This window comes from Toxorhynchites rutilus, chromosome 2 (assembly GCF_029784135.1).
Source record: "Toxorhynchites rutilus septentrionalis strain SRP chromosome 2, ASM2978413v1, whole genome shotgun sequence".
NCBI lineage: Eukaryota > Metazoa > Arthropoda > Insecta > Diptera > Culicidae > Toxorhynchites > Toxorhynchites rutilus.
In genome coordinates, this window is record NC_073745.1 from 3,070,839 (window position 1) to 3,088,216 (window position 17,378).

The 17,378-nt window shown below is 39.1% G+C and overlaps 3 protein-coding genes across 3 annotated transcripts; 2 read left to right on the forward strand and 1 right to left on the reverse strand.

The window, feature by feature from the left end:
* The first annotated feature begins 293 nt into the window (after nt 1-293).
* On the forward strand, nt 294-2,024 carry LOC129764177 (putative nuclease HARBI1). The gene is made up of 4 exons (XM_055763024.1): nt 294-644; nt 709-1,141; nt 1,205-1,349; nt 1,966-2,024. The coding sequence occupies exons 1-4, from the start codon at nt 532-534 to the stop codon at nt 2,022-2,024; spliced, it is 750 nt and encodes a 249-aa protein (XP_055618999.1). The 5' UTR covers nt 294-531.
* Nucleotides 1,474-3,542, reverse strand: LOC129768473 (uncharacterized). Its single transcript, XM_055770157.1, has 3 exons — nt 3,395-3,542; nt 3,158-3,341; nt 1,474-3,091 (listed from the first exon to the last, which is right to left on the reverse strand). Coding segments are annotated over exons 1-3 (744 nt in total). The 5' UTR covers nt 3,397-3,542; the 3' UTR covers nt 1,474-2,533.
* A 10,463-nt stretch (nt 3,543-14,005) lies between these two features.
* On the forward strand, nt 14,006-14,656 carry LOC129764181 (uncharacterized). Its single transcript, XM_055763030.1, has one exon. It carries the CDS (start codon nt 14,006-14,008, stop codon nt 14,654-14,656), a length of 651 nt encoding a protein of 216 aa, XP_055619005.1.
* The last annotated feature ends 2,722 nt before the right edge of the window (nt 14,657-17,378 follow it).

Here is a 17,378-nt window from a genome sequence, read left to right on the forward strand (position 1 = left end):
TAAAGGCATATGATGCAGAAACAGATCTAAGCTTTATGCACAGGTATTATTTGATTGATATTTTCAAAAATTAGTTCAATATGCTTTTAAGCTTTCTACTTTTTTCTCTACTATTGAAAACATAAAAAATCATCGAATAAAATGCTTTTCAAATGAAGAGAATAAGAATCAAACTTCGGACACTAAATCAAATTTCGGACAGATTGAATTCGAATTTCGGACAGTTTATTTTGTAATTTTTTGGACGAAAATTACATTACACTTGATTATATGTTATAGGTGCCTATTCTGTATTCCGACGGATTTCTATTTCGTTCGAAAGTGATATTTCGATCGTTTTCGAATTTACCATTCCCTATTCCAATCGTTTTGCTCGTTTCGAACGAAAGTGTTAGAAAATTTCGAATATGCATCGATCTGTCAAAAACCGATAAACAAAAAGAAACACCGTATTAAATAGCGGCGAGTGCGAGTTGAATTTCAGTTAATTTTTGATCCTAAGAGAAATTTGTGAGAAAATTTTCTCGTTCAATGGATTCCGTTTTGTTACCGATTTTGGCGGAGCAAGAAGAAATTGGAATGCCTTGCTACCATCGGCGAAACCACCGAAAATCAACCGACTTCATGAAACTTTCTGATGAAGCGTAAGTATCCGTCTCAAAAATCCCATGTTTGTTTCTCTTATTGATTAATTTTGCCCTTATTCAGATTCATCAAAAGTTTTCGTCTAAGTAAGGAAGCTTTTCGGTACGTTTTAGAGGAAATTGAGAACTGCCTTACCACAAGGAAAGGTGGTCTATCCACGGAGGTGAAACTCGCAGCATGTTTGCGATTCTTTGCTGAAGGAAATTATCAACATGGAGCAGGGCAAGATTATCACATTGCCATAGCACAGCCCACATTTTCCAAGGTGCTGACTGAAATGCTTAACATTCTGGAGCGGACACTGTGTAAGAAATGGATTTCCCTAAATATGACGGAAGACGAACAGCGGCGTGCTAAACTACACTTCTATCAGAAAACATCAATTCCGGGTGTTATTATGTGTTTGGATGGAACCCACGTAAAAATTATTCCACCTAAGCTGAATCGAAATTTGTTTTTTAATCGGAAGGGATTTTATAGTCTCAACGTTCTGATTGTAAGTATTATTAGTATTTGAATTAACAAATCAATGAACAAATACTCTTTTTTATCAACATAGGTTTGTGACGATCAGCAAAGGATTCGTTTCGTTGATCCTACCTTCCAGGGATCTAATCATGACTCTCATATATGGCGTGTAAGCCCTGCAAGAACTCACTTTGAGCAGCTTCACCAAAATGGTGAAGTTAATACTAAGATTCTAGGTAATGTTCAACTACAATATTTTAGTATACTTGTATGTACTGTGTGATAAAATATTTTCAGGTGATGCTGGTTATCCATCGGAACCTTGGTTAGTAACGCCATTCAGAGCAGCGGAGGAAGGGAGTTTGGAGAGCGATTTTAATCGCAGGCATGCCTTGGGTCGTGCTATCGTCGAGCGGACAATCGGTTTACTAAAAAATCGGTTTAGATGCATCCTTGGCGCGAGACAACTTCACTACAATCCTACTAAATGCGCTCAAATTATAAATGTATGCTGTGCACTTCACAATATATGCTTAGAATTTGGTCGTTCTCAGTAGTTATAATATGTTATGCAGCTGTTTACATAATAAACTTTTGTTTAAATTAATATTTATGACTGTTAAATTTCATCTAACTTGTTTGCAAATGCTCAAATAAATAACAACCACCGGAAAAGGAAGTGTCTTCCTTACTTAACTATGGTTTCGGCAGAATTATTTACTCTTATTCCTGCCAACACTTTGAGAACATGTCATTATCGATTTCTCGTAAGCAGGCCAAGTATTCAAATAACCATTATTAATACTTTTTGCGTTGTTTTAACCCCTTGCTGTACGATTTAATTTCCAACAGCACGGCCCAAAACGAGCACTTCGAGTCGTTCCGCTACTCTGCTGAGTGTGGGTATCTAACATGGGTGCCCTATGATGAGCAAATACATGTTGTGTTTAAAATAAAAACGAAGGAGTTATTACTACGTACTAACTCGTTCGTTTTTATTTTAATTATAATATTCAAATTATATTTTATATTTTTAGCTCATTCAATTTTTTTTTAAATAACGGAAATTTTATAATCTTCAGTTGTCGGTATCCTCATCATATGCCTGAAGCTATGTAATTATTTCACATCGAGAAACAACGAGTGAAGTTCAATGTTGTACGTGAAGGGGTTAAGGAAGTTCCATAAACTATAGGCGAAATTCGTGAATTTTAAAAAAGTTTATATAATTTTGATGCTATTCCAAACAAACTTCAAAGAAAAAATTAAGTAAGATTTTTCTTCCATGGAAAGATATAAAAATACGATTAGAACTTTTTTTCATTTTTTTATACTTGAGTTACAATATAAAGATAAAAAATCAGATCACTGATATTTTGAAACATTATTCTAATGTTCTGAAATATACGCAATCTGCGTTTCAAGGATTTGTCGCTATTGATTTCTCCAGCGCGATCTTCTCCATCTCGTGGTTATGTCGTTTTTGTTCACTCAGATGTTCTTTGAGTGTGGCATCCACGGAAAGAATCGCTCGAGCTGATTGGCGCTGATAATGAACCAGATCACTCAAATTCTTGTTTGTGTTTTTTAACAGGGATTTCACATTGGTGTGAAATTTGTTTTGTTGCTCGACTTGCAGCTCTAATAGCCTCGTGGTAGAAGGTCTGGATTTTTTCGGCTGAGAGGGCTGGAAGTGAATGGTATTATTGATACCGTCACACTCGTCGGAAGTACCATAATATATAAAATTTTCCTGGTCTGCAGCTTGAGGTTCACCCGAAGGCGAACCCAACTGTGTTCCATGAGATGAGGTACCCGGGATTCCTTCCACGGTCGCAAGTAACCCAGTTAGTAGAACTGCCTGCTCCTCCAGCTCGGACAAATTGATAATTTTATTGGGTCCTCCACCTGTCGCCCTCTGCTCCCGTTTGTTGTGAGCGAGTTTTCGCTTTAATCCGGACTTATAGTCCGCCCAAACCTACACAGAAAACCAGGGCAAAAATAAGACTATAAACATATGTTTCGGATTCGTTTTAGTATATACCTTTTTCCATCCACTTCCATCGCGAATAGGCGGTCCCAAACTATTGACTTCTGCCGCCAGATCATCCCAGTAGGGTCCGGAATTTCCTCGGGAGAAACCCTTTGCTATGTCCGGTTCTTGCTCCAGAAGCAGCACAATCCGCTCGAACTGATTTTTAGTGGTTGTTTTGTTTTTGTTTTTTTCCCTGTTGAACGTTAAAATTAATTTAAAGAAAAAAATGATTAAAAATTAGCTTACATTTTTGCAGTTCACCGCTCATCCGCTGCGGAAATTATTCACTCCTTCATAAACAAAGTGGGTTTGACGTTTGGTTTGATTCGAATGAAAGATGTTCGAAAACAAAACAGTCCGAACGAAAGGTATTCGAATTTGAAAACACCTCGAACGAAACAGGGAATGGAATTTACCAAGTCGTTCGAAATATTTCGAATCGATTGAAATACAGAATAGACACCATAGTCAACTGCGAAACACTTACCAAGCAATCACAATAAACTGTTAACGATGATGAGAACTGATGAAACACGGGAGAAATTTAAATATTTATGAATGGGTAATTTCTACGTGCTCACGCTAAGGAAACGTCAAACACAAACGATAATGAGTAGTGTTGTAAGATTTCTACTGATTATGTTATAATTCAAATGTAGTTGTTATGTGAAATGATAGTGAAACCAAGGAATTACTCTAAAGAAGCAATTGTGATATTAATTTGATAGTTATATCATCAGTGCATGAAGCATTTCAAGATATTAGAACAAAGTGTCCGAAATATGATTCAGAACGGGAGAAATCAAAAACATATGTCAAAATTAAAATTTATATGTACCTTCAACATTACGCTGCTCTATTTGCTCGTATAGATTATTATTATTATTATTTCGTATTATTTCTATCATTGTATATGTAGAGCGGCATTCGTCATCCGAACTTTATTATACGCAGCTAGTTGTTAATGGTCCGGAACCCGCTTTATAAAGATCGTCCTTGTTGCCCCAAAATTATTTCCCCCAATGTTCAAACCATAAACAGTCCAATAATTCCCAGAATCGTAACGCTTGTTCATTTGCGAGCCATATCAAACCAAGTGACGGCGGTTTTGGTCCCACTCGATTATGTCTACAGGAAGTTTGCCTAATGCTAATGATGGAAATGATCATCAGAACATTGATAAGAAAAGTTACTCCACTTCTGCAACGCTGGTGAATACATATGCAATAAATAACTTACTGCAACCTCTCTCTGCAGATCACCATCTTTCGTTTGTTTAATAAATTGCAACAATCGTCTCTTGATAAACTGGGTCCGCTTTTATCAACCGTCACGCCATCGCGTAAGCTGGCGCGATATGGCGATTAAAGTTTCACGTGATAAACACTCGATGTCGCTATTCGTGGGCACGACTTGAAACAGTGGGCATGGCCTGCTCTGATGAGAGTGTGCCTTCAACGGCGCTAAATGAAGATGTGTTAAGGCTCATTAATTGCACAACAAGTAGAGATGTCTGGAATAAAAAAAATGGGTGGGTTATATCTATGATATAACCGCAAGGTTGACGTGGGACTACATTAGCTTATCAATCATTTGTTTGTATTGGTTAATTTTTTTATGCAATGAAACAATTCCCGAAGGCACTCAGGCACTCTGTTCCGATTTTGACTTGTATATCGAACGCATATCTTTTAATCAATAGGCGTTATCGCTGCAAATTGTTAACAACATTTTGCCTAATCATCAAATGGTATGCGTAGGAATTCAGTGAGCGCAAGATATGAAGGTATATCGTTCAATACAATAATGAATAACCGAGCCAAAGCGTTGTGTTTGTACCCGCTTTTGTAATCCGTGCTAGGAAAACACATTTCGGAGTGCAAAAAAAATGCGGGTGCAGAGATACCCCCGACTAGCATGAATCAAAAACTTCACCTTCTACTTTTTATACTATAAAGGATTTAAACTTAAAAAGTTCATTCGTCTCTAGTGTCTGCACGATTTTCCCAGGTTCCCAAGTTTAGGAGACCGTGTTAAGGAAACATATTTTAGTTTGCACAAAGGCAAGCGAGTACAAAAGTACTCGAAGCTTGCATTTATTTGCAGAGCCGATTTTCCCCAGACATTTTGGTTTTGAAGTCTGTGTTAAGCAAACACATTTCAGTCGGAACAAAAATGCCACTGACTTGCATGAATTTACAATGCCAATTTCCTCAGACACCTTGGTTCTGAAGTCTGTGTTGGGGAAACACATTTCAATCGGAACAAAAATTCCCCCGACTTTCATGTATTTGCAATGTCGATTTCCCCACGCTACATGGATTTGAACTCTGTGTTAGGGAAACACATTTCAGTCGGAACAAAAATACCCCCGACTTTCATGTATTTGCAATGCTGATTTACCCAAGGCTGCATGGGTTTGATGGCTGTGTTAGGGAAATCGTAGATCGGGCCATTCAAAATGAGGCAGTTATGCCGTTTAGATAACGCTTAAAATTTTACAGTTATTCAATTGTTTATCTAATGAAAAATAACATTTTATTGATTGCGATAGAAGCGTAGAAATATTCCCTATCAATTGATGCACACATCTTTCCGATCCAGTAAGAAATGTTCGAGTTATAAGCATACGGAATCTTTCATTTTTTCCTGCATGTTCTGTGTTTAGGTTTTCATTTTACCCCCCATATACTCCGGTTAGACGTAGTCCCACGTCAAAACAGGAAGTGGATTATATCTATGGTATAACCGCAAGGGTGACGTAGGACTATCGTTGATTTAGAGATCATTTGTTTGAAGTTGAATCTGAATTCATTCTGAATGAATGAATATTTGGAGAACTTCGAAAACGAGAGCGTTACGTTGGAGGCACAAGGTTTTATGCATTCAATATTGGATACGGAAATATCCTACTGATGGGGAAGAATAATCTTCAGAAGCTATCCTGTTAATTACGATTGATTGAAAAATCACAAAACCAAATGTATTTGGTCACAGTGTTACATGGATAGAAAACATTAAAATAAACTCTTTCATATGAATGTAATTTTAAATTCCCAGAGGAACTGGCAGATTATTTTCAGTAACGATTAGATATTTCCACATTTACCTCGATACTGGAAGCCCACCAGTGGTTAATGCTAACTCGATAACCATCTGTTAATAGCACTTGATTGAAACATATTTGGTCACAGTGTTACATGGATAGAAAACATTCAAATAAACTCTTTCACATAAATGTATTTTTAAATTCCCAGAGGAACTGGCAGATTATTTTCCGGATCTTTCTCGATGCTGAATGGCATCCAAACGGAAAGAATTCCGCGCGTGTATGTGTGTGTGTGTAGCGGCTGCTTCGAGATCTTCCCGGGGAACCGTTTGTGGCATCACTCTCCTCCTGATGGATTCCCTTCTGGCACAAACAGGCTCTTGGTGACACCGTTCATCCGCGCTTTCATGATAAATGAAGAGCTTCACCACAACAGCGACAACATGCTCCAATCGCTGTTCAATTAGAACTGAGTGGATTTCCGAGCGGCGCTCGCTTATATACCGATTGGTGATTTCAATAGCCTATTTTGAAAGCAAATTTAAGACTATTGAAACAAGTTTTTGGATCAGAAAGTAATAAGTATAGAACGCGTAAACATTTTATCTTTCGAATGAAGTGTTTGTCATACCATTTCGTTCAGATGTTTAGGAGCTATTAACACTCAAAATCTCGGTCTCCGGCGTAACGCTTTCGTTTTCGAAACTTTGATTTTACACCCCGGTATAGAAATGAAAGACGTAGTCCTACGTCAAAACTAGAAGTAGGTTATATCTTTGATATAACCGAAAGGTGGACGTAGCCGGGAAAGGATTATTAACGCTCAAAGGGGGAATCGATTCCTCCTCCCAGCGCAAATAGTACCCATTCACCAAGCCCCGACAATTGAAATCATCGTCGATACGGGGCAGGATAATTAACACTTGAGAAGGAATGGATTCCTTCTCGGAATTACACATTAAAAATAAGACCTCCTTCCCAACAATTTCAACTTCCCAATAAAGACGATCGATTGCAGCATTCGTGAACAAATAATTTTATAACGCTGTTTTCATAAATGTGATTTCTTCCATATGTAATATAATATCCACTCCGATAATATCCACTACATCATGGCTTATCGTGTTCTTCACTATCAAATCCATAGTCAATGGCATCCATCGGTATCGAATTATCATCGACACCACGGTTTTCGCTAAATGTTCCTTTCAGTTCGACCTGCTGAAACTTTTTTGAACTCTAATCCATCAAATTTGGTGTCCCTGAAAAGGGCCGTTCATTCTATGCTAAGGTAATAATGACGAAAGCGGAAGCGCGACTGTTTGAGCACACTCTCCTCGGATACGACGGGCCAGCTGGATGTCCTTGGGCATGATGTGACGTGTTTTGCGTGGCTTAGCACACAAGTTGGTGTCTTCGAATAGGCCGACTCAATATGCCTCGCTTGCCTCCTGCAGTGCCATAACGGCGGAACTTTGGAAGCGCGAGTCGGTCGGTGAAGTCCCGGGCAATTTCACGAATCAAACGCTGGAAAGGTAGCTTCTGATAGCGAAGAATTTCACGCAAAGCGACGGTTCCCGGTCGGTAGCGATGTGGCTTCTTCACACCTCCTATGGCTGTCCGAGAGAAAATAATGACGAATTTTCATTATATTCGTAGCTCAGCCTGAGAGCGAAACCATCTCACATTCCAATAATGATTAATGGGTTTCCAAGTGGGCGCGCTACATACGGATACGGATGATTTCAATAACCTGTTTTCAAAGCTACTTTTAAGCTATTGAAACAATTTTTCGGGTCAATAAATAGCTCTTGGATATTTCTCTTTTGTATGAAATGATTATCATACCATTCCGTTGGTCCGAAGCAGAATGATTAACGCTTAAAGAAGGAATGGATTCCTCCTTGGAATTACCCAGCAAAAATAATGCCCTTTCCCATCAATTAGAAACGACAAACGGTTGCGGCATTCGTACACAAATAATTTTATAACGCAGCTTCCATCAAAGTGATTTCTTAGATATGGTGAAATATTCACTACATCATGTCATATATTTCGTATTTTACGGTTTCAATAATCTGTTTTCAAAGCAATTTTAAAACTATTGGAACAAGTTTTCGGGTCAAATCTTGGTCTTTCGAATGAAATGTTTATCATACCACTCCGTTCAGCCAGAAAAGAGGTATTAGCGTTCAAAACCTTGCGGTCCAGTGTCACTCTCTCGTTTTCGAAACTTTAAACTTACATCCCGATACAGAAATGAAAGACGTAGTCCTACGTCAAAAAAAAGATTGGAAGATTGAACGATATGAGTCAGTTTTACGACCAACGGATGATTCCGAAAAAGTTTCCAAGCCCGGTTCAAACGCAGGTGGAGGTTTTACAGCTTTTCTGGATGGAGGAAGTGAGCTAACTGCTATCTGATAAAGGTGATAATAAAAAGCCAGTCTGGTTGGATCCACTGTCATGTTTCTAGTTTCTGATGTCATGATGAATTGTCATTTCTGTTCGAGACTAACTAAAATTCAGATGAATTAAACGTTTTGATTTTTTTTTCGATTAACTTGCATAACTTGCATAGAGAAAAGTGTCAGATCGGTTTGATCTTTGAATTGTTTTCGCTCCCCTCGGCTTATCTGTGCGAAATGATTGATTTATATATATTTTCAAACTTGTCAGCGGTACTTGATGGTATCTTCTTATCGGCCAATTGTGAACAAATTAATTATCTCTACAATGGTAAAGTGGCCTTTTTGCAAACTTGATTACTTTTCAATACAAGCACCAGACGTTGTAGCGCATCGAGCGTGTATTGAACCCGATTCAAGTGATCTGTAGGATCGTATTAGTTTTCAATGTCAAATTGAACCAAGTGCTTATTTTGCGCATTCTGTCGAGAGAAAAAATGCGATAGCGAATTGCTATCTCATTGTATTTGAGAGATCGTGCTTATCTATTTTAACGACATAAACAAAATTGCACATGACACTGATACTTACGATGATCTTGATATTCGCGAATGTGATTAATATTGGACGGAGCAACACTCATATTCATTATTAGGCAACCCATAATATCATGTTTCCGGGTATGTATTCAAAAAGAATACTACTGGTACCAAATTGAGACCGTATCCCGATTGATTAACAGCTGTGTTTCAACGACCAACAATTTGTTGCACATTTCACGCTTCGCCACCCATTTGCTTTTGCTCTCTCCAGTTTTTGGTTGTAGGTTTCGTTCGGTTTAACTCTCTTTCTTTAAAACGTTATAGTGGAATTCCACTCCTAATTATATTATGTCACAGAACAGATATCCGTAACTAATCTGGTTGTGCAACCCACCTTTGGAAAGAGTTTCCCTTATTTATAAATGATGCAAAACATGGAATCCCCCATCTCTAGGGGATTTTCCAGTCGGTTTCGAAGCGATAGTATTTTGCTCTCACATTGAAGATGACATGCTTCGCTGCTCTTCTAATTCCCTCGACTGCTTTATTGAGCGACTGTAGTAGGACGTTTATAGCCGAACGCCTTGTAGTCGGGATATAAGTCGAAAAGAATTAACTATCGTACACGTGACATGTTTCAAGTGTTGATTGGCTCATACCACTAAATAACTAAACAACCTCAGTAATCTTGAATGAGATAACATCACTCTAAAAGTAAACTTGTCGTTTTAGTTATTAATTGTTTTCAACAATTGTTACGAAACAGTAATAACACAGTCCCAATAGATACAGTTAGTAACTCGAATGCAGATTATATGAGGTTCTTGAATTTCGCCGGTTTGCAGAGTCTGATTGTCATATTTTTGGTGTTGATTTACATGTCGCTGAAGTTTGATAAAATTAACAGCTGTATTCATTATTTACTTTGCTGTGGTAGCCGCAATGTATAGACTCGTCCATTTCCGTTCGTCAATAGAAAAGGATAAAATAGTTTGCATCAAATTTTTCTTGTATTCATATCAAGTTATAAGCGAGTCGAAATCTTGCATTATTTCCTACATGTTCAGTGCCTAGATTTCCATTTTACGCCCCTTATTATGCGATTATTTCAAAAATATTATTGATTTTTTTGACGTAGGACTACGTCTTACATTATGGGTGCCAAATCAGAAAACAGGTCACGTTTTTATGAAATAAAGTTAACGTTAATAACTATTTTTGCTGCGAACGGATTTTAACGATTTGCACACCAATCGAATCGGAAATTACATTACAATCCCATAGTCTGTATATGGTTTAAATTGATGAAAAATGGAAGCATTCCCGTTTCCACATGCATTTGTTCTGTTCATTTGTGTGCTTTCCCGAACAGAGCTGTCAACAACGGGCAATTCATGCAGTCGCTAGAATGGAAACAACGAAGGGGGATAGCGAAAAGAGAATATACGCGAAGTAAACTCCACCCTGTGGAATTTGCTGTGGACGCGACCAAATTACTTACTCGCTGATGTCTCTGGCATTGCAACCTTTACATCAAACTGACGCCATTCCATTAAGGTTATGAACTACACAATTGTGTGGAGAATCATCAAGTCATACTATTGTCGACTCACCAAGAAAATAATTGTTCTGGAATTTGGGTGTGATTTGGTTTCGCATGACGGTAGCGAAACTATCTCCACCAAGGATGACGGCTAAGCTAATCGAGACCGAAAATATTAATAGATAGGGCATCTGTTTGAGAAGAACTCAAGACGGAGATAAGTGTGCGTATATTTAGTTGCTTCAAGTCATCGATATATGACTTTGTGTGCGTATGTGCGTGCTTCATAACTCGTACGTAAAAATAGTACATCTTCGCTGCACCGAAACCTCATTTGTATCTGCTCCCGTGTGCATTGGCCCTGTTGCGATGCAACAATCGCCTAGTTCTTTGATGCTACAATAGATGGTTGTGCAAATTACGCAGCCGTGATGATAAATATATACAAGGAGGGAAGATAGCGGGAGGGAAATATTTGCGCTAGGATATGAATAATGAATCTCTGCTGAGGCAAATATTCTGTCTTTTGGTAGGCGCTTCGAGCCACCAATGTATGCTATGTTGAACACTTGTTTGGTGCTGGTTGGTTTACGTTGTACGAACGACGTCTAGATGTGCGATTCCACTGAGGCAATACTAAATAACATGTAGCATGATATTTGATACTTGAAAGTATTGCCATTGTTGTTGTTTCCATGCGGTGTCAAAGATAGATCGATGTAGTTATGAGATGTGGAATAATGGTGCTGGTGCAACAAGTATATAATCGACTATAGCCGAGCACATGTCAATTGCGAAAGAGGCCATCGGAATAACGTTTGAGGTAAATTTTCAATGCATTGACATGAAACAAATTGCGACATACGATCAGCTAGTGTATTGTTCTACGAGGGCAAAAATGAATCATCAATCAATTATCGTCAACTGATTCTGCAATAAAGAAAACCATTTCAGGGCGACCAAACCATTCTACTAAACAGTTATTTCTAGAATTTCGTAGCATTATAAAATAATATCCGAAGTAATAAACAAGCGACTTGAATTAAATTACAGCGTAGTTCTACGTCAACAATGCGGTCGTGTCTTGGACAAAACCTCCTATAATTTTTTTGAAAAAAAATTAGTGGGTTATATCTATGATATAACCGCAAGGTTCACGTGGAACTACCTTAGCTGAGCAATCATTCGTTTGTATTGATTAAATTCTTGATTGAATGGAACAGTTTCCAAATTCAATTGAGTTCAATATATTTGCTCTGTGAGTGAAAAAAATGAACAAATGCCGTGTAAAGTCAATTCATTTATTGTGATTGATTGTTCTTCGTTACAAGTAAATTTAATGACGGACCTTTTACGTTTGGTATGATGACTAGAACAAAATATATGTACGGAAGAATTATCAAACGTTTGATGAACCAGCCTAAGGCTGAAAATCTTTCCAATAAAGACACAAAAAAAATTATCAAACGATTATTTTATTTTACATTTCCCTCTGAAGTTTACATCCCAAAAGTGTACATACTTCTCGAATCTCGAATTTGCTTGAAACTGGGAAGTTCATTCGCTTTTAGTGGCTGCACGATTTTCCCAGGTTCCTAAGTTTAGAAGATCATGTTAGGACAGACATATTCCACTCTGCACAAAGGCAAGCGAGGACAAAAGTACTCGCAGTTTGCATTTATTTGCAGAGCCGATTTCCCCAGAAACCTCGGTTTTGAAGTCTGTGTTAGGGAAACACATTTCAATCGGAACAAAAATACCCCCGATTTGTATGAATTCGCAATGCCGATTTCCCCACGCTTCATGGATTTGAAGTCTGTGTTAGGGAAACACATTCCAGTCGGAACAAAAATACCCCCGACTTGCATGAATTTGAAATACCGATTTCTCCAGGCACCTTGGTTTAGAAATCTCTATTAGGGAACACATTTCGGTGGGAACAAAAGCTCCCCCTACTTTCGTGTGTTCTTTTTCTTCTTTTTGGCTTTAAGAGGGTTTAAACTTTTCAGTTCACTCGCCTCTAGGCTCTTTCGTGTGCTTGCAATGCCGATTTCGCTGCTTGGTTTTAAAGTCTGTGTTAGGGAACATTTTTCGATGAGAACAAAAGTCCCCCTACTTTCATGTATTTGCAATGCCGATTTCCCCAAGGCTGCTTGGTTTTGATGGCTGTGTTAGGGAAACCGTAAATCGGGCCAATCAAAACGATGCAGTTAGGGCGTTTAGATAACGCCTAATATTTTACAGTTATTCAATTGTTTATCTAATGAAAAACAACATTTTGTTAGTTGCGATAGATGCGTAGAAATATTCCCTATCAAGTGATGCAAACATCTCTCCTATCCAGTACGAAATGTTCGAGCTATAAGCATTCGAAATCTTTCATTTTTTCCTGCATGTTCTGTGTTTAGGTTTTCATTTTACCCTCCATATATTCCGGTTAGACGTAGTCCCACGTCAAAATTTGTGTATAGGACACGACCATATTTTTTACGTAGGACTACGAAATTATGTTCTGCAATCCGCTTGCTTTATGTGTGTTCGAGAAAATTAATTTCCATCGTTGATGGCAGTAACGAGCTACTCTACCTTGTGTCGATCAGCGTACGCAGATTAGTCTCGAAACAATAGTGTCGAAACAGCAGTGCCGAAACAACAGTATCAAAGCAACAGTGTCGAAACAACAGCGACGAAACAACAGTGACGAAACAATAGTACCGAATAGAACACAACCAGGCATCATCATCATCATCGCTACATTGTTAGGTGTCATCATCGTCGTCTTTGTCTCTGTATCGAATCCATTGGAAATTGTTAACCGCGGTGTATCGAAACAATAGATTTGAATGTCTTTGTAGATTAAGTATAGCTATAAATTGAACTGGCGCGCCAATAAATAAGTTAGTTGAATAATTTCATTCGAACCTGTTAGACCCTTTTAGACCGTTTCAGCATAATCCGAAAAATCGTGTCGAATTTTGAACAGCAAAAGGTCCTTCGAAACGGATTTTTTCGAATCTCGTACGAAGTAATCAAAATCGGTATAATTAGCGGTAGTGAGCTGTGGCAACATATTTGAAATTTAATCCTGACAGTCGGTATTTTACGGATATTAATCAGCGCAAGTGCGGTCGAGCGCAAGTACTATCGTGTTCGGACTAATCAAATCGACGGTTTAAAGACAATCGATTGTGATAACAAAAACTGTTAAGAACAGAAAGTGAATTCGTGAGAGCCATTGCATCGTTTACCAAGCGTTATTCTCTATTGCGTCGCTGCCGTTCGAGAACACAACAGTTCATCGTACATCAACCCACAATGGTTCCCAAAATAAAAACCTCTACTGTATCTCTCTATCGAACGCTCAAGACACTTAAACAGCGTGCGACAAAGATTTTGTCCTTCGTGAACACCGTTAAAGGAGACGAAGAGGATGATGTTCTACTTCTTGAAATTCGTAAAGAAGGTCTAAATGAGCTGCGAGAATCGTATTTCGAAATGCAAGGCAAGCTTTTTGGTCTCGTGAAAGAGGATGAAGTTGCCGCTATTGAAACGGCAGGAGAAGAGTTCCAAGACCTCTTGAAGGAAATTATGTTCGAGATTAAACGAAACATTAATTCCTTGTCGAATCAATCGGAGCCAAAATCCACACTCGATACAAGCAACGCTCAAATCACTCCGTGTCATGGTTCTCAAATTAAGCTTCCCGATATTCAGTTGCCAGGTTTTTCTGGCCAGTATGAAGAATGGTTGCATTTCAGAGATCAATTTAACAACCTAATTCGTCGCAATGAATCCTTAAATGAGCAACAACGGCTGCACTATCTTCGTTCTTGTTTATTTGGTGAAGCTGCACTTATAGAAACCCCGGAAGAATCCTTTTCATCCTTGTGGAGGGCGCTGGAATCACGATATGAAAATCGTCTCTGGTTGGTGGATCGACATCTTGCAGAAATATTCTTACTATAAATAAAATCGCTAAAAAATAAAGCGCGGTCGTCGTGAACAGTCGTAAACGGTCGTAAATGTTCGTATTCTTGACGTAAACACAAACATAGTGAGAGAGTGAGCAGTGAGCAGCTGCGATGCGTTTTTTTGTGTGAGAGAGTGTGTGCGTCTGCGTGTGTTCGTTTGCGTGTACATTTGCGTGTATGTGTTTGTGTGTGCGTGTGTGTGTGTTTGCGTGTACGTGTGCGTGTGCGTTTGCGGGAGTGTGTGTTTTGGTTAGTTGGTTGGTTGATGTAATCAAAAACAGTGTGAGAGAGTGAGCAGTCAGCAGCTGCGATGCGTTTCTTTGTATGTGTGACTGTGCGCGTCTGCGTGTGTACATGTGTTCATTTGTGCGTGCATGTGCGTGCATGTGCGTGTATGTGTTTGTGTGTGCGTTTTTTTAGAGCAGCGAGTAGAGAGTAGAGAGAGTGGAAAGGAGAGAGTAGTAAGGAGAGAGGAGAGAGTAGAGAGAGTAGAGAGTAGAGAGAGTAGGGAGGAGAGAGTAGAGAGTAGAGAGTAAAGAGTAGAGAGTAGAGAGTAGAGAGTAGAGAGTAGAGAGTAGAGAGTAGAGAGTAGAGAGTAGAGAGTAGAGAGTAGAGAGTAGAGAGTAGAGAGTAGAGAGTAGAGAGTAGAGAGTAGAGAGTAGAGAGTAGAGAGTAGAGAGTAGAGAGTAGAGAGTAGAGAGTAGAGAGTAGGGAGTAGAGAGTATGGAGAGTAGAGCGAGTAGAGAGTAGGGAGAGTATGAGGAGTGGAGAGAGAGTAGAGAGTGGAGAGAGAGTAGAGAGTGGAGAGAGTAGAGAGTAAGGAGAGTAGAATGAGTAGAAAGTAGAGAGAATAGAGAGTAGAGAGAGTAGAAAATAGGGAGAGTAGAGAGAGTAGAGAGACTAGAGAGTAGGGAGAGTAGAGAGAGCACAGAGTAGAGAGTAGAGATAGTAGAGAGTAGAAAGTAAAGAGAGTAGAGAGAGTGGAGAGTAGAGAGAGTAGAGAGTAGAGAGTATAGAGAGTAGAGAGAGTAGAGAGTAGGGAGAGTATGAGGAGTGGAGAAAGAGTAGAGAGAGTGGAGAGATTAGAGAGTAAGGAGAGTAGAATGAGTAGAAAGTAGAGAGAATAGAGAGTAGAGAGAGTAGAAAATAGGGAGAGTAGAGAGAGAGTAGAGAGATGAGAGAGTAGGGAGAGTAGAGAGAGCACAGAGTAGAGAGTAGAGATAGTAGAGAGTAGAAAGTAAAGAGAGTAGAGAGAGTAAAGAGTAGAGAGAGTAGAGAGTAGAGAGAGTAGAGAGAGTAGAGAGTAGGGAGAGTATGAGGAGTGAAGAGAGAGTAGAGAGAGTGTAGAGAGTAGAGAGTAAGGAGAGTAGAATGAGTAGAAAGTAGAGAGAATAGAGAGTAGAGAGAGTAGAGAGAGTAGAGAGATGAGAGAGTAGGGAGAGTAGAGAGAGCACAGAGTAGAGAGTAGAAAGTAAAGAGAGTAAAGAGAGTAGAGAGAGTAGAGAGTAGAGAGTAGAGAGTAGAGAGAGTAGAGAGTAGAGAGAGTAGAGAGTAGAGAGAGTAGAGAGTAGAGAGAGTAGAGAGTAGAGAGTAGAGAGTAGAGAGAGTACAGAGTAGAGAATAGAGATAGTAAAGAGTAGAGAGAGTAGAAAGTAGGGAGAGTAGAGAGAGTATAGAGTAGAGAGAGTAGAGGGTAGGAAGAGTAGAGAGTAGAGAGTAGAGAGTAGGGAGTAGAGAGTAGAGAGTAGGGAGTAGAGAGTAGAGAGTAGAGAATAGAGAGTAGAGAGAGAGTAGAGAGAGTACAGAGTAGAGAGAGTACTGAGTAGAGAGTAGAGAGTAGAGAGAGAGTAGAGAGAGTACAGAGTAGAGAATAGAGAGAGTAGAGAGTAGAGAGTAGGAAGAGTAGAGAGTAGAGAGAGTAGAAAGTAAAGAGTAGAGAGAGTACAGAGTAGAGAGTAGAGATAGTAGAGAGTAGAGAGTAGAGAGAGTAGAGAGTAGAGAGTAGAGAGAGTAGAAAGTAGAGAGTAGAGAGAGTAGAGAGAGTACAGAGTAGAGAGTAGAGATAGTAGAGATAGTAGAGAATAGAGAGAGTAGAGAGTAGAGAGTAGAGAGAGTAGAGAGTAGAGAGAGTAGAGAATAGAGACGGTACAGAGTAGAGAGTAGAGATAGTAGAGAGTAGGGAGATTAGAGAGAGTAGAGAGAGTAGAGAGTAAGGAGAATAGAGAGAGTAGAGAGAGTAGAAAGTAGGTAGAGTAGACAGTAGATAGAGTAGAGAGTAGAGAGTAGATAATAGAGAGAGTAGAGAGTAAAGATAGTGCTCCCGTGGCCGAGTGGTTAGCGTCATAACTAACATGCCGGGGGTTCGGGTTCGATTCCCGTTCTGGTCGGGGGAATTTTTCGTCAAAGAAATTTCCTCCGACTTGCACTGTGATCACGCGTATTCTTTGGCATAGAAATCTCAACTAAGTACTAATAAAAATGACGCAAGTAATACTACGTTGAGACGGCGAAGTTCCTCTAGGAACGTTAGTGCCATTGAAGAAGAAGAAGAAGAGAGTAAAGAGATTAGAGAAAGTAGAGAGTATAAAGAGTAGAGAGTAGAGAGTAGTGAGAGTGGAGAGAAAGTGGAAAGTTTAAAATAAAGAGCAGAGAGTAGAGAGAAGAGAGAACAAAGTATAGAGCAGATAGTAGGAAATGAAGAGTAGAGAGTTGAAATT